The sequence below is a fragment of the Panthera uncia genome (genome assembly GCF_023721935.1).
Source record: "Panthera uncia isolate 11264 chromosome D3 unlocalized genomic scaffold, Puncia_PCG_1.0 HiC_scaffold_8, whole genome shotgun sequence".
Taxonomy (NCBI): Eukaryota; Metazoa; Chordata; class Mammalia; order Carnivora; family Felidae; genus Panthera; species Panthera uncia.
Genome location: NW_026057586.1, coordinates 23,712,719 through 23,735,057, shown reverse-complemented (window position 1 = coordinate 23,735,057; position 22,339 = coordinate 23,712,719). Strand labels below are relative to the sequence as shown.

The 22,339-nt window shown below is 37.1% G+C and overlaps 1 protein-coding gene across 4 annotated transcripts in view; it reads left to right on the top strand.

The window, feature by feature from the left end:
* Positions 1–22,339, top strand: part of ME2 (malic enzyme 2) — a 58,888-nt gene that overhangs the window by 32,302 nt on the left and 4,247 nt on the right. For 3 of the 4 annotated variants that reach the window (XM_049619996.1, XM_049619998.1, XM_049619997.1), the window contains exons 11-16: positions 495–609; positions 2,824–2,966; positions 6,229–6,331; positions 15,013–15,083; positions 15,839–15,937; positions 20,605–21,477. In XM_049619996.1, coding sequence (XP_049475953.1) covers positions 495–609; positions 2,824–2,966; positions 6,229–6,331; positions 15,013–15,083; positions 15,839–15,937; positions 20,605–20,772 — 699 coding nt within the window. In that variant the 3' untranslated portion in view covers positions 20,773–21,477. Of the gene's footprint in view, positions 1–494; positions 610–2,823; positions 2,967–6,228; positions 6,332–15,012; positions 15,084–15,838; positions 15,938–20,604; positions 21,478–22,339 lie in introns of those variants that run through there. The other variant, XM_049620000.1, reaches the window with a different exon arrangement.

The following is a 22,339-nucleotide window of genomic DNA, read 5'->3' as shown; positions in this document are numbered from 1 at the left end:
TTTTTCTGAAATTGGTAACAGATCTGACTGACTTGAACTTACCTGGTAGCAAAACCAGAGAGGGTATTGGTAGTACTATTCATAAGTGTTGTTCACTTTGGGGTGTCCACAGTGGGAAGATTTGTAATATTTGCTATATTACCATAATACGTTTCTAAAATGTGAAAAATTCTGAATTCCAAAATGCGTCTAACCCGGATAGGGTATTATAAGCCTTTGTGCCATATTGGATTTAGAAGCACTTAACAAAGTAAATGAGTTTTTGAGAGGGACTAGAAAGTTTCTGATTATGACAAGATTGGATTTATGTTTTATATGCGGGTTTTGTGGGCACTGCAAAGATAGAATTGCAAGATAGAGGTTGAAGAGGAAAGTAAATGAGAATGAAAAGACATTCGTATTATAGAAACAATATGTGACTCATAATGATGTCTTTTCGATTAATTCTCGGTAAGCATTTACTAAAAAATACTGTATTTTTCCCAAAAATTCAGGGACGAAAAGCTAAAATCGAGAGTCATCAGGAGCCCTTTGCGCACTCAGCCCCAGAGCATATACCTGATACTTTTGAAGATGCAGTAAACATACTCAAGCCTTCAGCTATAATTGGTAAGTGGAGTTGTTGACAAATCATTGTATCACTTAACTCTATGTTGCTGGTCATAACTAGCACGCTAGAGCACTAAAAATGAAATGACCCATTTTATTTAGCTTTCAGCATATAATGTTTTTTTTTCTGTGGTAGCCTTTTGGTCATAGTGTGTAAAGTTCAGTTAACAGATGTTGCTTGTACTTTTAAGTGCTCGAAGCTGTGCGATTTATCATGCTTTGCTTTTAGAGTTGGTGTGACTGACCGCTGCACTCAAAACCTGAAAAAAGACCAAGGTCACCTGACAGACTGAACCAAGAAAGTCCTATGCAGAGTCAAAGCTTTGCATTGGCAACAAAGCAGAAAGCTTTGGTACGTTTTGAAAGTCAGGCATTGCATAGCTGACATCCGACTATGCCAGAATGGCGCTGAGTTCATAGCAGAAAATGTAAAAGTCTTTTTTTTTTTTAAGTTTATTTATTTATTTTGAGAGAGAGACAGAGAGAGAAAACACGAGGGGTTGGGGCAGAGAGAGAGAGAGATTGACAGTATCCCAAGCAGGCTCCACGCCATCTGTGCAGAGCCTGACTTGGGGCTCAAACTCATGAACTGTGAGATCATGGCCTGAGCCAAGATCAAGAGTCGGATGCTTAACTGACTGAACCACCCAGGTGCCCCGAAAATGTAAAAGTTTTTAAAAGAGGAGCAATTTCATTTCGTATACAGCTGTAAGATTTGAATCTATAATTTTTAAATAATTTTATCACTTTCTTGAAGAGGCCCTGTAGAATTTTAAATAGTAAACCAGTCACAAACAGTAAGTTTCTATGGCCATTAGCTTCTTCATTGATTAGAACTCATAATTGTTTTAGAGCAAGAGGACATCTTGAAGATCATCCAACTTCTCTCAAAACCCTATATGGAAACCTAAGAATCTGTCCATTCAGTCTATCTCTGGAGGGTCAAGAAAACAAAGATTTTAAAGGTTTAATTATTTTAGAACTCAAGGACTCCTAAAAATATGTTCACCCACCTCCACATGGAGAAACACTGAGTATAAATTCCTATTGTACGTAGGAAAAACAAGCACGGAGATGTTAAACAACCTGCCCAAGATTTGTGAATATTTCATATATCCAGGAGTGACAGAGCAGGTGCTAAAACTTTGGTCTCCAGATCAATATTTCTCTTTATTACATATCAGTTTATAAAAGAGAATTGAAAATTAATTATTTTGTCTATTGAAGTCTCTTTACTGGATGAACTGGAAGAGTACTCAGCTGAGGCACTGCTTGGTCATCCCCAGCGTCCTGTCATGGGCCGGGTCCTCCTCTGTAACACTGCGTACTTGTTGGCACCTGTTACAGGTTTTCTCATTTTCTCTTTAGTTTTTTTTTTTTCTCAATTATAAGCCGCCTTATACTCATTTTTATATCCCATAGGCCTAATACAGTATAGGAGCTTAATAAAAAGGCCATTAAATTCCATCAAGAAAATAGATTGCTTTAGTCAAGATGATTTGGCATCCCTTCTGAATTTCTGGTATTTTCTAATGAATACCGGAGTTTGAAAGTTTAACATCTGAGATGCAAGTTTTTATCTTTTTAAAATTCATTTGTAACTGCGGTAAAATACACATAATGTAAAATTTGCCATCATAACCATTTTTAAATGTACAGTTGGATATGTTAGGTGCATTCACGTTGCTGTGCAGCCAGGCTCCAGAACTCTGCGTCTTGCAAAACTGAAACTCCATACCCATTAAACAAATACTTGCCCCCAGCCCCTGGCAATCACCGTTCTACTTTTTGTATTGATGAATTTGACTACTCTAGGTACCTCATGTAAGTACCTAAGGAATCCTACAGCGTTTGTCCTTTTGTGACTGGCTTATTTTACTTAGCATAATGTCCTCAGGGGTCCTCCATGTTGTAGCAAGTTTTATCTTCTTAATTAGAGTTGGAGGTACTCTTATACTCTTCTTTTATTTCCTGCAATTCACTATTTTTGGGGCAAACTGAGTATTTCAGTGAAAGCTTTTAGAATTTTATTGTTGTTTTCAGATTCAAGATTTTGTTCCCATGGCATTTTCTCAGCTATACAAAATCTGTCTTTGTGATGGGAGTTTACCTGTGCTTTTGTTGTATTAAACCTATTGTAGAAATGATGTTGATAAGAATTGTTTTATTTTAACTATAATGAAATTGCTTCCCCCCCCCCCCCATATGTCATAGGAGTTGCAGGAGCTGGCCGGCTTTTCACCCCTGATGTAATCAAAGCCATGGCTGATATCAACGAAAGGCCTGTAATATTTGCATTGAGCAATCCTACAGCAAAGGCTGAATGCACAGCTGAAGAAGCATATACACTTACAGAGGTACTGATGACAACTACATGAATTGGTCTTGTCTACTATTTTCCCTCTAGTAGCCTGTTAGTTATACATTCTTGTATAATTCTTTTCATGGTTACTCTAGAGATTCCAGTATGCACCCATGGATTGTCAAATTCTGATATTATTGCTTGTTTGAGTTCTTGAAAGCAATTACCTTATATTTCCATTTTAATACCCTCATGTCTTGTGGCTCTTGTTGTGTGTTTTATTTATTATTTTTTTTAATGTATGTTTATTTATTTTGAGAAAGAGGGAGTAAGAGAATCCCAAGCAGGTGCAGAGCCCAACTGAATGCAGAGCCTGTTGCAGGGCTCAATCTCAAAATGGCGAGTACACAACCTGAGCCCATATTAAGAGTCAGATGCTTAACGAACTGAGCCATTCAGGGGCCCCATTGTTGTGCATTTTAACTCTATGTTTTAAACCCCAAAAGACATTATTCTAAACACAAAATATTCATTTCGATACATTTTGATATCTTCTGTTGCCATTTTGTCCTTCCTGTATGTGTGTGCTTTTATCTTGGATCATTTTCCTTCTACCAGAAGAACTTTCCTTGAGTGTGGGTCTGATGAATTCTCTTGATAATTGCTTTATTTTGCCTTCATTTTGAAGGATATTTTCACTGTGCATAGAAGTAAAAGTTGACAGGGACTTTATTTTAGCACTTTGAAGATATTATTCTCTTGTTTTCTGATTTGTTTTCCTTTTGATATGCCATTTTGTCTTGGGTTTTACCACATTGGGCATGGGTGTGTTTTTCTTTGTATTTATTCCCCCTGGGACTATGAGCTCTTTATCTTGATGCTGCCCTCTCTTGTGGTCTCTTTTGGCAGTATCTCTGATTTGGCTGCCTTCTCTCTCTCTTCTCGTGGGACTCCAGTTGTGTGATTGTCAGACCTTTTCACCATATCTCTTATATCTACTACATTAGTTTATATATACACCATCCTGTCTGCATACTGTGTTTTAATCTGGTGATTTTCTTTGACTTTATCTTCCAGTTGGCATATTCTTTTTTTAGCTATGCTAATCTGCTGTTAGATTCTTAATTTTATTGTATTTTTCTTTGTAGAATTTCTATTTGATTATTTTTCTAATTATTTAGTGACACAGACGTACAAAGATGTATTACAGAAATGGTCAATTCATAAATAAATTCTGCTTTCTTGCCCTCACGTTTCATAAAACAACTCTTTTTACCCTCTTCAAACGCATCTTCACTGTCAGTGTTTGCCTTTATGAGGGCCATTGTTCTCAGTCATCTGACAGCTGTTGGGAACAAATTTTTACTTTCATCCAAATTGTTTAAGATTTAGTTCTTTTTAATTCTTTAACACTGCCACAGAGTTATATTCCCAGTGACAAGTATCTGCTCATATGATCCAAAGGGTCAAATTCTTGAGTGTTAAATCTGAGGATCCACTACACTTCAAAGAATAATCATTACACCATTGGTATAATGGTATAATACACATTTTAGATCCAGAGAAAAGAAGACAATAGCATTGTCTAAACGCTTCTTATTCTGCCCAGTGTTCAGGTGCCATGTCAGTTTGTCCATCCTACTGTGTGGAGATAGTTTAGTTTTCTATAAATCTCCTTTTCTTTAATCCAAGTAGCTGATTAAACATGATCTACTTTAGTCATACCTCAAGTATTCCAAGATAGATTATCGTTGTTTTGTTTTGTTTTTTTGCCAAGGAGGAGTGGGGCAGGTAAGATTTGGCACAGGGAAATGATATTTAAAGGATTTACAAATTTACTTTAAGGTGCTCTTCAATTTCATGGTCATCCAATTCTCTCTTAGAAATAGTGAATATTCAGGGTGCCTGGGTGGCCCAGTCAGTTGAGCGTCTGATGTTGGCTCAGGTCATGATCTCATGGTTTGTGGGTTTGAGCCCTGTGTCAGAGTGCTGACAGCTCAGAGCCTAGAGCCTGCTTCAGATTCTGTGTCTCCCTTTCGCTCCCTGCCCCTTCTCCTCCCCACCCCCTCAAAAATAAACAAACATTTAAAAAAATTTTTTAAAGAAATATTGAATATGCTAGTAACATTGTATACCATTGTTGAGCATAGTACTAGAAGTGACACAACAAATTTGGAGATTTATTTTTCTTCAGCAAGGCAACATGCCATATTTTTCTGGGGTAATAGTGTGGGTATACCATACACCTTTGCGTGAACTGCATAATTCGGGCATTATAGCAGAATGGAAAGACCATGGGCTTTAGAGTTATAAAAAAAAAAGTCTGGATTCAAATGTAACTGCTGCAGTTGTGATGCGTGACTTTTTACAAAGCACTTGGACATCTAAGCCATAGTTTTATGAGATTTTTTTTTTTTTTATATATCAGTGAGATGGAGATGATAATCCCAGAGGGTTTCTTACACAGGCTATACTGAGTTAACTCATAGAAAGCACCTGGAACAGAGCCAAAAAACAGCAGATGGACAGTCAGTGGTCACAATTTAATTTTTGATGTGTTCCACTTCATTCATAGGTGTTTACAGCAATCTTTATTATTCAGGATAGCATTTGTTGGCCCATCTACATTTTAAAAGGAAAAAGAAGTGTCAGGATTTTTAGTTTATTAATGGGCAGTTTTCAACTTTATTTGAATGTGTGTGATGCATAAAACCTCATTCTAGGGGCACCCGGGTGGCTCAGTCGGTTGAGTGTCTGACTCTTGATTTTGTCTCAGGTCATGATCCCAGAGTCATGGGATCAAACCCCAATGTCGAGCCTGCTTCAGATTCCCTCTGTCCCTCTGCCCTCTCCCCTACTTGTGCTCTTTCTCTCTCTGCCTCTCTCTAACATTAAAAAAAAAACAAACACATCGTTCTAATAAGAATTTTTAAAATATTTATTTATTTATTTTGAGAGAGAGAAAGAGAGAGAGCAAGCAGGAGGAGGGGCAGAGAGAAAGGGAAAGAGACAATCCCAAGCAGCCTCTGCACTGTCATCACAGACCCCTATGCGGGGCGCGATCCCGTGAACTATGAGATCATGACCTGAACCAAAATCAAGAGTCAGACGCTTAACCAGCTGAGCCACCCAGGCACCCATCTAATAAGAATTTTAGTGGAAGTATTATGTTATATAATAAATTATGTCTGTTCACAAAGAATATATTGGTCTGTTTTAGTACAGGATTTAACTTTGTTTTGATTCGTTGTTTTGATTCACCTCAATATTTTAGTCCAAATAAAGTTACAAATTGAAGTTGTTTCATTTCTTAACAGGGAAGGTGTTTGTTTGCCAGTGGCAGTCCATTTGAGCCAGTGAAACTCAATGACGGGCAAGTATTTACACCAGGCCAAGGAAACAATGTGTATATTTTTCCAGGTAAATGCCACCGTTATTTATGTGAAAGATCAATAGTTAATTACATTAACTAGTTCTCCAAATTGCTTAGAATTTAAGAATAAAATGAACAATAGTGTTTACAGAATTTTGGTATGTTTGTACAGGTAAACTCAAGGAATTCAGCAAATCCAACTTGCTTTATTTACCCTATAAATGTATTCATATTGTTCATTAGATTTGTTTTTATTACAGAAATAATGTACTACATGGTATATTAAAATGCAGAAGGAACAGAATGTTTTAAAATTATTTAAGCCGCTTTGTCTCCCTTTGGTACCTCCTTTTTTTTAAAAGTTTTTATCTAACTTGCACTTAACATGCAGTGTAATATTAGTTTCAGGTGTGCAATATAGTGATTGAACACTTCCATACAACACTGGGTACCCATCATGACATGTGCCCTCCCTAATCCCCATCACCTATTTAACCCATCCCTCTACTCACCTCCCTTCTGGTAACCATCAGTTTGTTCTCTATGGTTAAGAGTCTGTTTCTTGGTTTGCCTCTCTCTCTCTTTTTTCCCCTTTGCTCATTTGTTTTGTTTCTTGAATTCCACAGATGAGTGAAATCATATGGTGTTTGTCTTTCTCTAACTGACTTATTTTGCTTAGCATAATTCTAGTTCCATCCATGTTGTTGGCAAATGGCAAGATTTCATTTCTTTTTTATGGCTGAGTAATATTCCAGTGTGTGTGTGTGTGTGTGTGTGTGTGTGTGTGTGTGTGTGTGTGTATCACATCATCTTTATCCATTCATCAGTCAATAGGCAACTTATGGAATAGGAGAAGATATTTGCAAATGACATATCTGATAAAGGGTTAGAATCCAAAATATGTAAAGAATGTATAAAACCCAACACCCCAAAAAAAACCCAATTTAAAAATGGACATGAATAGATACTTTTCAAAAGAAGATGGCCAATAGATACATGAAAAGATGCTCAACATCACTGATCATCAGGAAAAGACAAGTCAAAACTACAATGAGATATCACCTCACACCTGTCAGAATGGCTAAAATCAACAACACAAGAAACAATAGATGTTGGTGAGAATATGGAGAAAAGGGAACCCCATTGCACTATTGGTAGGAATGCAAACTGGTAGAGCCACTCTGGAAAGCACTGTGGAGTTTCCTCAAAAAGTAGAAAATAAAACTACCCTACGGTCCAGCAATTGTACTACTAGTATTTACCCAAAGAATGCAAAAATACTAATTCAAAGGGATTTGTGCACCCCGGTGTTTATAACAGCATTATCAACAACAGCCAAATTATGGAAAGAGCCCATGTGTTCTCTTCGTGCCTCGTTATCATACTTCTCAGCTATAACCGCTGTCAGTGGTTTGCTTTGAGTTTTTCTGATGGTTACCATCATCACTGATACACTTCTCTTCCCTTATCTTGATTCCAGCTATAGACAGTATGTATGAACTTCCCAACTGTAAAATGTAATAGTGTCCACATACCTCCTAATACCTTGCTGCTTCTCTATACCTCTGAATTTGTATTACTATTTTTAGTTTTTAGAGTAGTTACCTTTATTTTTATAGAACATATTTAAAGACCTTTTGATAACAACTTAAGACTGTTTTTTTTTAAATTTTTTAATGTTTATCTTAGAGAGAGACAGGAGTGTGGGTGGGAGAGGGGCAGAGAGAGAAGGAGACAGAGAATCTGAAGCAGGCTCCAGGCTCTGAGCTGTCAGCACAGAGCCTGACGTGGGGCTTGAACTCAAGAATCACTAGATCATGACCTGAGTCAAAGTCGGACATTTAACTTTAACTGACTGAGCCACCCAGCCACCCCAAGACCATTTTTATTAGTTTGCCACAGTTGAAAAATCTGGTACTTAGCTTTCTTATCTGTTCTTATTCCATCTCTCAATTTTGGTCAGTTAGTATTTCTACACTGTAGAGAGGGTTTTTGGACGTTTACATTATGTTCTGTTGTTTTCTGTGCTTTGCCTATGGATTGATTCTAAAATTACATGATTATGGATCATTTATGTCTAAACAAGTATGATTTGAATACATAATTCTATATTACAAAATGTTTGAAACTCAAAAGTCTTTCAGGTGTCAAGTATAGTGAATCTTTCTTTAATTTCCTGTTAGCTTTCTTCGTTTCTCCTAGATCCTGCTCCACAGTTGACTACTTCTTGGGCCCCATGTTATTGTCCTCTCTCACACGCATGTGTCCTGTTTCTGTCCTGGTCTCACTTTTTGGAATGCATTTTTGAGTAAGTGTTTTTATTGAGCATGGATGAAATGTTCCCGAGTTTTTACATATCTTAAAATGTCTTTATTTTGTCTTCTCACTTGATAGTTTGGTTGGGTAGAGATTTGTAGACTGAAAGTCCATTCTGTCAGATCTTTGAAAATATTTCTCCTTTTAGTGGCCAGTGTTGCTGTTGAGAAATTTGATGTCATTAAGATTCTCATTTCTTCATGCATACTAGCTTTTTCTTCCTAAAAATATTTAAGCTTACTAGGATGCATCCAGGTTTAGGCTTAATTTCCATTTATTATGCATGTATGTGTGTGGGCCAGTTCCCTATATCTTTTCCAAAGGATTTTTTGTAACTTTTTGTTTCTTTCTCATTTTTCCCTTCCATTGTTGCCGTTTTCCTCTTACAGAACTTATGTTAGACCGCGGTCAAATCCCTCTATTGTTCTTGAGTTGTAAATTTTATTTCACATATTCACCTCTGCCTTTTTTATTCCGTAATGTGGGAGATTTCTGTGGCATTCATTCATTCATCTGTTTTTAGCACTTTTAGTGTATGTTTCAAGTCTTTTTTTGTGGGGCACCTGGCTGGCTCAATCAGTAGAGCATGCACCTCTTGACCTCAGGGTTGTGAGTCCAAGCCCCACATGGGGTGTGGAGCCTGCTTAAGATAAAATAACACAATAACAATATAAAATAAATATTATATACAACCAAATATATAACAAAATAAAAATAACCAAAAAACCCCAAAATCTTTTTTATTATAAGAATTTTCAAACATACACAAAAGCAGAGGGAAGAACAAAGTTCCATGCTCCAGTCTCCCACACTTCAGCAGTTATCAACAGGTAACCATATATTCCCACCCGTGCCTTCCTCACTGGGTTATTTTAAAGCAAATCAGAGATGTTATATAATTTTGTTCATAACTACTTCAGTATATATCTCTGAAAAAGTAATTTTTTAATTTAAATATCACCATAGTACTAGTATCATAACCACATGAAATTAACAGTGTTTAATATCACATGTCATCAGTTTAGTAGGTTCAAATACCTTTTTTATTCCCAATACCTTTTTCTTGTCCTAAAATCACTCTTTTTTTTAATATCCGCTTTTATTTTTTTTTAAAGGTTGCAGTATCCTTTCAAATGTCTCCTAAGGGCTAAGATTCTTTTAAATATTTCTTCTTTTGTGCTGTTCATTTTCTATAAATTTCTGGTGATCCTTAGTTCATTCATTTTAATGAGAGACTATGTTTAGTAAAATAGGGATTTGATCTGAATTTCCCTTGTACGTGTGTCTTTCTCCTCGTGGGCCTCTCCCTGAAGAGCTGAGAGCAGGCTCTAAGATTTCACGACAGGTAGATTTTTAGTGTACATGGGCTGGCATCAAGCAAGCATGTTACAACTGTTGTCAAAGACTTTTAGCCTGTGAATATCCCAGCGCTTTTCCTCCTTTTCCTTCCATGTGGCAGTTTTATGTCTAGAGGTCTACCCTGCTTATCTCTGGAGACCTAGTATCTGTAGTAGAAACTCTCCCATCACCAGTGATCTCTTTCTCGAACTTGATAATATTCAAAATCAATCTGTTCTATCCAACAATATTTCTGTGGCATAAAAGCATAAGAAGAGAATACCTTTCTGTTCATTTTAACAAAGTCATTTTCTGTATCTTATTTAACTAGTAAGGAATTTGGCAATTGATTATTTTATACAGCACTACAAAGTCCTAACTTTATTAATAACCATTATTAGCACTATAAATATAGATGTAAAAATAAATTGGTAGTGGTGGTAAAAACGGGCTTTAAAACAAGAATACAGGGGAGGCTGGGTGGCTCAGTCGGTTAAGCGTCTGACTTTGGCTCAAGTCATGATCTCAAGGTTTGTGAGTTCGAGCCCCATGTTGGGCTCTGTGCAGACCACTCAGAGCCTGGAACCTGCTTTGGATTCTCTGTCTCCCTCTCTCTCTGCCCTTCCCATGCTCATGCTCTATCTCTGTCTCTAAATAATAAACAAACATTAAAAAAAAAACTTGAAATGGTGAGGACGGATGAGAAATAAAATGAATAAAATGTTTTAAAAAAAAAAAAAAAACAAGAAGACAAAAGTCTGTTTATAAAGCAAGTAAACATGTAAGGCTCCAATAATATTTGAATTACCTAGTCCAGTAATTATAACTGGATGAAATAACAACAAAAATAAAACCTGAAAATAGTCAAAAGGCTAACAAAATGTTGACTGTAATGTGGGGGATTTCTGTGGCATTCATTCATTCAAAAGTGGTTTTTTTGTTGTTGTTTTTTTTTTTGTTTTTTTGTTTTTGTGGGGCACCTGGCTAGCTCAGTCAGAACATGCAACTCTTGATCTCAGGGGAATTCTGGGTCAAGATTAGGGAGAGAGGGGCGCCTGGGTGGCTCAGTCGGTTAAGTGTCCGACTTCAGCTCAGGTCACAATCTCGCGGTCCGTGAGTTCGAGCCCTGCGTCGGGCTCTGGGCTGATGGCTCAGAGCCTGGAGCCTGCTTCCGATTCTGTGTCTCCCTCCCTCTCTGCCCCTCCCCCGTTCATGCTCTGTCTCTGTCTGTCCCAAAAATAAATAAACGTTAAAAAAAAATTAAAAAAAAAAAAAAGATTAGGGAGAGAACTAGAGCTCAGAAAACCAGCATGTGAAGGAGTCTTACGCCAGAAGCACTCTCTGATCAGCAAGAAGTGGCTGAGCAGTAAAGCAGTACTTTCCACAAAGGGAAGACCAGTGTTCGCATCCGGCACCTGCCAAGGAAGGGATTCTAGTGAACCACTAGTGGGCCGAAACCCTAAAGCTGTACCTTGGAATAGGGGTATATTTGCACTATCACATGGATGATCTAGAAAACCTCAGGCCTTTATTCTGGCCTACCGGCATCCACACGTGCCTGGCAGAAGCAAACAGAAATCTTCTGTGGAACAAGATAACACCACCCTAGTCTTCAAGTTCCTTTCACAAATTTTAAAATACATTCCTAGTTAAAAATTCATGTAAAGAGATAAGACAGCACAAGGCAAAAGGAGCAGAAACAACAGGAAAACTCTGGAATTCTAGATATCAAACAGGCGCTCTGAAACAAATATGCTTAGTATTAGTTTATGGAGATAAAACCAAATTTGAAAAATTCAGCCAAGTAACACTAAATTCTAGCATTGAAAAATAAATTTTAAGAACTCAGTGAATGAGGCTTATAGCAGATTAGAGCAAAGAGGATTAAATGGTAAGATAGGCCAGAAGAAATGATCCAGAGACCAAACAAAGAGGAAAATATAGAAAAACAGATGCATATCTTTAATTGATGTAGTTTATTGAAGCCCTAGAAGATGGGCATGAGAATGAATCAGAGGCAATATTGGTAGGCTTCATGGCTGAGAATTTCTTAGAACCTGATGAATGATGTCAATACACATATTCAGGATGCTCAGTGAAACCCATGTGGGATAAATAAAAAGAAGGCCACATCCAGGAACATCATTGTGAGGCTTTAGCAGACAACAACAAAGTGAAGACTGAATGCAGCCAGAGGAAAAAGATTTACTTGAAAGGAGCAACAATAATACATAGCTTGTCGGTTAAGTAGAGTTAAACTGTTATGAGGGATTTGCCTTGTGTCAGGAGGGTAAATTAGAAATTGACGTAGAATTTTCATACAGGTGCGTGTTACAAATTTTAGGATACTCACTAGAAGACTAGAAAAACTTCCCAGCTATGGTGAGAGAACGTTTGAGGAGGAAATGAAATGATTTTTAAAAATCTGAGGGGAGCCTGGGTGGCTTAGTCGGTTAAGCGTCCAACTTTGGCTCAGGTCATGATCTCGCAGTTCATGAGTTCGAGCTCCGCGTGGGGCTCTGTGCTGACAGTTCAGAGCCTGGAGCCTGCTTCGGATTCTGAGTCTCCCTCTCTCTCTGTTCCTCCCCCGCTTGCACTCTCCCTCTCAAAAATAAATAAAATATTTTTTAAAATTTTTTTTAAAAATCTGAAAGTCAAGAATAAAGAGGAAAAAAAGGAATGTGGAATCGAAAAGAAAAATATAAGAAGGCTATAGATCTTGCCCCAGATATTTAAGTAACATTAACTGTAGATAGAACAAATGCTCTACTTTCTAAAATATATATATTATCTAGAGGCTGGATTAAATAAGGAAGCTATTAACCACCTGATTTTCTTCTCATCCTTGGGTAATTAGATAACTGTGCTTCCCCACCCTGGTGAAGACTGTTGGGATACCTTTTGAATAGTGTAAAACTGAGACTTTCTAGACTAGAAGACGCCAGACACAGTTGAAGACAGAGGTGCCAGAAAGTAGGGTGATTAAAAGCCAAGCCACCGCAGTGATTCTCGGAGTGGGCAAACCCCATCCTCGCCTCAGAGCTACCATCATTCTAGTGCCTAACGCTCACATGAGAAACACTCAAAGATTACTAATCAGCTGAGGAAAATCTCTTATATGAACAATGTATTTCATAAAAGAGACCAAAATAAATAAGGAAAAAAAAGCCTTTTAGAAAGAAGCAGGGATTAGGTGGGGAGAAGGAAAGTTAAAAAACTATCAATGGAGACAAAAATATTATGTTCCAGAAACAAGACAGAATTTTATTTTTTTTAATTAGAAAACAAAAATGAGTGCTTGAAAATGAAAAGTTTGATAGCAGAAGGATTATAAGAAAAAGCTAAGGGGGCTCCTGGGTGGCTCAGTTGGTTAAGCGTTTGACTCTTGATTTCGACTCAGGTCATGATCTTACAGTTCATGAGTTCAAGCCCCATTTTGGGCTCTGTGCTGATAGGACAGAACCAGCTCAGGATTCTGGGTCTCTGTCTCTCTCTGCCTCTCTCCCACTTGCTCTCAAAAATAAATAAACATTAAAAAAAAATAAAGAAAGAAAAAGCTGAGGAAGTCACTTAGAAATAGAGCAAAGAACAAGGGGTGGAAAATAAAAGAAGATAATTAGCAGACTAGTCCCAGAAGTACAATATCAGAAAATAGAAATTTTAGAAAGACAACAGATAAATGGAGGGAAGAAAATTATGAAAAACTTCATGAACAGTTCCCCAAACTGAAAGATCCAAGTTTCTAGATAGGAAGGCCCTCCCACTGAGTGCCAAACGTGGTGTGTGAAAGTCATGAACCTCAAGGCACATCGCTGGGAAATTACAGAACATTCGGTATGAAAAAAGATCCTAATACTTCCAGAGATGCAGCTAAAAGATGATCACTGAAAAGGATCGAGAATCAAATTGGCACTGATTTCTCAATCAGCTCAATCTAGCTGGCAGCTAGAAGGTGTTGGAATAATGCTTACAATTCTGATAGGAAATTATTTCCAAACTAGAATTGTAAACCCAAAGAAACTATCACATAAGTAGAAAGTAGTGGAAAAAAGGAGGGGGGAGGAGAGGGAGCATCTTCAGAAAACTACAGGAGAACGTATCCTACCAAAAAGGGAAGTAACAAACAACTAGGAAGAAGTGGGATTTAGGAAGTGAACTCAGAAGCAAAGGGAGTCCCCATGAAAATCGGGGTTTTTCCAGGATGCCAACTCTGTGTCTGGGATGCATAGCAGCCATACCAGATGGGAGCTTCAGCACAGGTTTCTTCTAGAGGATGAAAGAAGAGACTATGTCCGGGAGCTGAAACACTTCATGATTTAGGCAGTTGAATGAGTGTTTCAGGATGAAGTGATTTTAAGTACAGAAAATCTAAAACAAGGAGAACAGCCGGACAGTAACTTCAGGGAAAACAAAAGGTTATGCAGGAGAGGAGAAATAATCATGACAGGGTGTTAATAATGGCTCAGCTGCAAGTAACACTTATGAAGTCCTAATAACATAAACAATATTGGTTCAGCCAAAGTTGTGCCCTAACCATGTGGGAAGAAGGGAGGAGGCTGGAGATGTGAAGGAAAGCCAACACACTTATTTCCTGCAGGAAGGAATCAGTGATCTATAAAACTCAGAAGTCAGTCAGGAGAAATTCAAGCAAGCTGTTGAAGAGTGAGAGAGAGAAACATTAAAATAATCAACTAAAAGAATGGAAACTAATTGCCTCTATAGAAGTCCATAGTAACGTCTAAGAAGTGGAAAGGTGTTTAGAGGTGGGCTAGGGATTGATGTTTCTTGTAACAAGTGTTGATGAATTGTATGCGTTGTAATTTTGCTAACTGTTAAATTGAGAAAAGCCATTTGCTATTTCTAAAATTGTTCTGGTAAATAAGAATTGTAACAGTTAACAAAGATCACTTGATTTTTAACTCAGATTTCTGTTTTCTCTTGGCTGCTTTGTTTTGGGGGTCCGTCTGGGGGAGGTGGGTTACCATTAATTTGCTTTAAGTGTGGGAATTTATTTGGCTCCTTTCATAATTTGAAAAGTGACCTTACTAAATAAACTATTCATAATGTTTTCTAGGTGTGGCTTTAGCTGTTATTCTCTGTAATACCCGGCATATTAGTGACCATGTTTTCCTAGAAGCTGCAAAGGTAAATGCTTTAAATAGTGTTTGGCAGTGCTCACTTCGGCAGCACACATACTAAATATTGTTTGGCTATTTTATAAAGGATGAGTTATAAAGATGAATGGATCCTAATTAAAATCAGAGAGACAGAGAATGGGTCAAATCTGCCTTATGAATGGAAAGGAAGTTCTTCATCTGTTGATTTTGTGACTTGCCCCTCTACTTTTGCATAAAATTCATTTTTATCATGATGTTTTAGATGTTTGATTGCAAGTTACGAATCCTTTCATACTTATGACATGTACTGTACCTGTATAGTATATGTATAGTATGTATATGTGTGTGTGTGTGTATGTGTAGTAAATATACATATATATGTAGTATATACATCTGAAGGTGATATACTATGGCAGCTTCATTTTTTTAATGAATACTGGTTTATTTGGAGTGTGCTGGCCTTTTGGAGCGCCAGACTGCAATATGAGTTTTGAAGAACTCGTGTTAATACAAATTTTAATGTCTGTTTTCATAGTAGCTGTTGTAATTATGCCAAACTTTGTATGTGTTAAGAAGAATTTGTCAATAAGCCTTTAAATCTGGTTATTTATTGTTTAGTGGTGAACAGTTTTAATTTCTGCAGTGCTTTAAGCATATTCCTGATAAAAGTAAAGAGAATTATGATACCTGTATGATTTACTGCTCCCCAAACCCCTTTCCCATTTTATTAGATCCTTATTCTATGTTATTTAAACAAAAGTAAAATGCTGTCTTTCTCTTCAGGCACTGGCAAATCAATTGACAGATAAAGAGCTAGCTCAAGGGAGACTTTACCCACCACTTGCTGATATTCAGGAAGTTTCTATTAACATTGCTATTAAGGTAAGTATTAATTTATACCTCCTCACATAAATTTTAATGGCATATTCTTATGCAAGTAGCACAAGTTTACAGAGACAAGTTTGAAACATTTCAAGAGTACAAAGAAGAAATTTTAGGTGACCCATATTCTTTCTGCCAGGATGTAACCCACATTATTATTTTGGATTTGTTATCTTCTAGTCTTTCTTCTTCCCAAACACATGCATACATCTGCACACACATGCAGTCACCTATGACTGTTTTTGTAATTGGTTCTTCACTGCACTTTCTCCATTAAGTATATTGTAAACCTTTTCCCATTTAATCAGTAGTAATTCTCCTGTATGACTGTTAATAATGCTGCATGGTGTTCTCTTTGTTGGTATATCATAATTTGTGTAACCATTTCTGTATTTTTGGACTTTAAGCATTTCTCATTTTGTTAGAAATATTGTAGTGAACATCCTTAGATAAATTTTTGCACACATTTGTGATTGTGTAAGATAAAGTCTAATCATAAGAACAAAAAGTATTACTATGCTAAGGCTTCTGATATGAATTACCATCATATATCTTCAGGAAAAAAGTATCAGTTTACATTGTACATATTAGATATGAAATACATCTGTTTTCCCACACTTTTGCCAATACTTAGTGTTTTTTTAATCATAGATACTTAATAGGTGGAGAATTATATCTCGTTTTTAAAAATCTTTTTTAACGTTTATTTATTTTTGAGAGAGGGAGGGAGGGAGGAAGGGGCAGAGAGAGAGGGAGACACAAAATCCGAAGCAGATTCCAGGCTCCAAGCTGTCAGCACAGAGCCTGACACAGGGCTCGAACTCATGAACTGTGAGATCATAACCTGAGCCAAAGTCAGACGCTTAACCAACTCAGCCACCTAGTCACCTCGACTTTTGCTTGTTTTTATATTGTACTGGTTGTTTTCTTTCTAATACTAACTTATAAAGGCTCTGTATATATTAAGTGTCGTGATCCTCCTCTTGGCTGTGGTGCAGGTATTTTCCCGTTTGCCATTTATTTTAACTTGTGGAATGCCATATTTCAAAAGTTTTTTTTATGGAATGATGTGTTTACTCTGTGGATTGTTTCTTCACCCTTTATGGATATTAATGCCTTCCCCCACTCCCAAAATCATATAAATATCTACCTGCGTGTTTTAATAACATAAAACTTTGTAACCCCTCAGAATTATTTTAGAATATGATGTGAGATAGAGAAACATTTTTTTTGGAGTAGCTAACCAGTTGCCCCAGCACCAATTAATGGAGAATGGTCCTTTTATTAACATACAGTCCTCATATCTTGAGAGTCTGTTGCTAACTATATTGGCCTATTACTAGGCACTGTTAAAATTATTGTGGTATGTGGGGTGCCTGGCTGGCTCAGTCAGTACAGCATGTGACTCCTGATCTGGCGGTTGTGAGTTTGAGCCCCACAGACTCTTGATCTGGCAGTTGTGAGTTGGGCGTAGAGATTACTTAAAAACAGTCTTAAAACCTTAAGAAAAATAATTGTTATTGTGGCATATATATAATATGCATTATTTTATACTATATAGTTCCTTCCCATCATTATGGTTTTTTAGGATTTGTTTAAACTGTGCATTTTTTTGGATGAATTTTTCGATCAGTTTTTGAGTTCAAAGAAAACCCTGCAACTACGTATGAAACTATCATACTTATAAATTAAATTGGTACAGTTGTCTTTTAGTATTGACTCTTCTTCCCCATCAGTGTCTCTTTTCACTCACCACAATCTTTTTCTTTTTTTTAAGTCTTTCAATATCATTTTGTTGTTTTCTTCTATAAATGTGGTACATTGCTGAATACTTATTTTCCTGGATATTTAAAATTTTGGGTCCTTTATAACGAACAAAGTTTTTCTTTCCATATCTGTTTCCTTGCTAGTCATTTCTGCCATATAGGGGAGGTATTAATTTTTATGAATTTACTTGATAACTAGTCGGTTGAACAATCGTAATTCTTTTTTTTTTTTTAAAGTTTATTTATTCTGAGAGAGAGAGTCTGAGTCGGGGAAGGGCAGAGAGAGGAAGAGAGAGAATCCCAAATGGGCCCTGTGCTGCTCCATCTCACGAACTGGAGATCATGACTTGAGCTGAAATCAAGAGTCAGAAGTTTAACCTACCGAGCCACCCAGGCGTCCCCAGTTTTTATTCTTTTAATGGTCTCTTAATTAACTCTTTTAGAATTTTGAGTTTTAAATCAATTGCAAGCAATTGTATTATTAATTTATATGTATTGCTCTTTTTTTTTTTTTTTACCCTTAAGATCAGTTTTAAGTAACTCAGTTGATAAGAACATCCTTATATTTTAATATTGAATGTGATACTAGCTTTTGGTTGAAATAAATATTCTTTCATCTTTTTAAAGAAGTAGGCTTCATTCCCAGATTACTAAAATTTTCTTAAACATCAAGATTAGATGCGGAATTTATCAATCACATTTTTGACTGTATACTGATGATCCTAAGATTTTTACCCCTTTGACTATAAATGTTATTTTTGCATTATTTTAGTACTCATAAACTAAACAAAGGTTGGGAATTAGAGTAAAGGATGATATGTTTAAGAAATAACAGCCAATCCAGGGGCACCTGGCTGGCTCATTCGGTAGAGTGTGCGACTCTTGGTCTCAGAGTTATGAGTTCAAACCCCATGGTTGTGTGTAGAAATTATTTAAAAATAAAATCCTAAAAAATAAAAACAGCCACTCCAGTTGAGCTGGAATCTAAAGTATAGGTAGGAAAATGGCATAAGACAGGATTTGAAAGTTATCTTAAGGCCAGCTTGTACAGATACATGAATGCCAGACTAAAGAGTCTGAATACCTTACTGTTCCAAAACAACTGAGGATTTTAGAGCCCAGAACTAGGATGGAAAGAGTTCAGCTTTAGAATTTATAGAATGATATTACACGTGGGAAAGATTTGGGAACGTATCAGTCAGTCAAGAGGTTACCGTCGTGCCCAGATGGAAGGTCGTATGAAATAGGAGATACCTGTGTTTAGGAGTTGGCACAGGAGTACAGCCCCCAGATCATGTCTCTTCCCCTTCCCTAGAGTAGAGAATTTTCTCCTTCACTGAGGCTTTCCTTTTTAAGAACAAGGGATCAGGAGACTAGGCAGTGCTTTGTTTCTGTCCCCCACCCCAACCCACAGCCACTGAGCATCTCTTTATAGCTACCGGTCACCTACTGCATGCCTACCTGACCAAGGAGAACTCACTCTGATCTCCTGCCTTGCCCCGGTCTTTTCCGTGGGTACAAATATGTTTCTTACAATAGACCAGAAAATAATTGAAACATATTTTCATCGCAAAATACAGGAAGGTTGAGCCCCTGGGATGAAAGCTTATTTTTTTTTTAATTTTTTTTTTTAATGTTTATTTATTTTTGAGTCCGAGAGAGACAGAGCATGAATGGGGGAGGGTCAGAGAGAGAGGGAGACACAGAATCGGAAACAGGCTCCAGGCTCTGAGCCATCAGCCCAGAGCCCGACGCGGGGCTCGAACTCACGGACCTTGAGATCATGACCTGAGCCGAAGTCGGACGCTTAACCGACTGAGCCACCCAGGCGCCCCTGAAAGCTTATTTTTAATAACCTTCAGTTTTTGTTAAGTTTTTTTCTTAGAGAGCTGAAATAAACTTCAATAATGATCACCATTTAGAATGGGAACTAGACTAGGAGGAGAAAGGCATAATTGTTTAAGTATTTTTTTACTCTTTGCCACTACATTTTTTTTTAAGTTAAAATGAAACCGTGACTTGAGAATTGACGATTTCACGGGCACTGTGCTATATCCTGTGAGGAAGCTTTTTGTACTACCTCATTTTACATCAAAATTGAGGCTCAGAGCGTTTATCCTCATCACCAGTCATGGTGTGTGACTTGGTTACAAATACCAGAAATCCATTCAAGCTCAGCTCTCTTTTAACTGTCTTGGGCAAGTTACTTAAACTCCTCATACTTCAGTGTCCTCATATGTAAAATGAAAATAATAATATCAGTACTTACCTCATAGGATTCTTGTGAGGATTAAATGAAATGTCCATGTAAAGCACATAGAACATGGTTGGCACTCCATGATGGTGGTAGTGAGTTTCGATGTGTAAGTCCCAGCCCTAACTGTACTTGACCTTACAGTTCAGTGCCCAACACCTGATTTATAATAATTTCTGTGTCTCTTAATCCAGATTCTAGAGCAAAAACTACCTGGCTCATTGTGGGTTAGGTTTTCACCGGAGTCCAGTCACCTGTGGGTAGGAAGTAGAGTCTCCTGCACCCCATTTGAAAATAGGGAGAAGGACATGGGCTGGGCAGGCCACCCAAGTAGGTCTACTTGACTGACACAGAGTAGATCTTAAAATTATTTGTTAGATTGAAGTATGAAGGAAATGCCAATAATTGGGGGGGGGTGACTTTAAAACACATCAGACTTAGAGTGAGATTGGAGATAATTTTTATTTCATCTTTTAAGCTTTTAATAGCTTCCAAATGTTTGAAATGAGTCAAAGTAATGTTGTTTTGTATTTTGAAAAAAGAAAAACGTCACTCTTCTAAATTCATTTCTCTGTGTTTGAATAGTAGCTTTTCTCTCAATCAGGTTGATATTCAGAGCCTACACAGTAATCTTACTTATTTTTCAGGTTACAGAATACCTGTATGCTAACAAAATGGCTTTTCGATACCCAGAACCTGAGGACAAGGCCAAGTACATTAGAGAAAGAATATGGCGAAGTGAATATGATTCGTTGCTGCCAGATGTTTATGATTGGCCAGAATCTGCATTAAGCCCTCCCCTGATAACAGAATAGAAGCATACCCACTGAGAAATACTTTCCATGCTTCAGGGAACCTGTTTTTTTCAGACAAAAAGAGAGAATGTTCTCAAATTTATGTTTTTTTCCTGTGTTTTATTCTCCCCCACCGCTTTGCTTGACTTATTCTTTTCATGAATTTATACTTCTGTAGAGGGTAGATGTGTTGGCTATATTGTTAATGCCCACCAGGACCCTGCAATCAAATAACCATAATGCTTTCATTCTGACTTGTGGCTCATACCACATCAAAGAGATGTTCCAGATGTATTTATCAATGTCTTCACTTGTGCTCTTATTCCTGCTTGCCAAAGTATTCGCTATTTACTATTATAGTAATGATCTTCTCTCCCCAGCCCTAGAATCGAAATTTACTTCTGTGGATAGGAGTATAGAATTTTAAGAAGCCAGATTTAACCAAATTCTGAGGACAAACTGTCAGTATCTGCAAGTCTTCTTTTTGTCTGCCTCATTTTATCTTTATGCTCTGAAATCCCTTTCGAGTTGATAAATCTGGAGAAATGTGAAAAATCTACCCTGTTATTTATTTTCTGGACCTAATTTTAAGCTTTAACATCATGAGAGAGAAGTGGGAAGTATTGCTGCCTTTAGACAAATAAACAAAATAGTCATTGTTTTCAATAGTGTATAAAAATCATAGTGTAACTTTTTTATTTAATAAAGGTAATACCCTAAATTTAATTTGCTTCAATGATGCGATTTTATTGCCCACTAGAAATTTAGGTTTGCTTTTGACGAAAAATACCTATTTTCATTTTATTTATTTCTAGATGATTGAAAGGAAGGGACACAATGCATAAATTATAAGTGACATCATGTGACCCTTAACAAATTAGTCATATGTTTCACATCCAAAGGAAGCATACTTAACTGGAGAAGCTGTATCCCCTATTCCAGTATGGTGCTCTTTATCACTTAGATAATTTTGGAATGTTTCTGTGATACATTCCTTTGAATACCATTGGTGACAGCTCTGTCTACTGAAGATGGAATTAATTTTTTAATCAATCTGATTAGTTTAGATCTAAGTGGGGATAAATAAGATTGGTGTTCTTACCAAGAAATGCCATTTTTAATCCCAATTAAAATGGGTAACAATTGGCTAGTGAAGCCAGTTTTCTTACGTGGCGTATTGGAGAGGTGTTTGTTGTTTTTTGGTTTTTTTAATTTGTTTATTTTGAGAGACAGTGAGCAGGGTAGGGTCAGAGAGGGAGGGAGAAAGAGGGAATTCCAAGCAGACTCCGCTTTGTCAGTGTGGACATGGGACTTGAACTCACGAAGCCTGAGATCATGACCTGAGTGGAAATCAAGAGTTGGACACTTAACCAACTGAGCCACCCAGGTGCCCCTGTATTGGAGAGATCTAAAGCAAAACCCAAAAGCATTTTGAGAATTAGTAGTATTACTTTATGTGTGCCTAACATAGTTGCTTTGAAGGAACTTTTAGATGCTCATTCTAGAATATTAACTACAAAAAGTTATTCATAGCTTCGTATAAGGGTGGACATTATTTGGTATTTCTCTCCAAGGTCCTTGGAAAAAA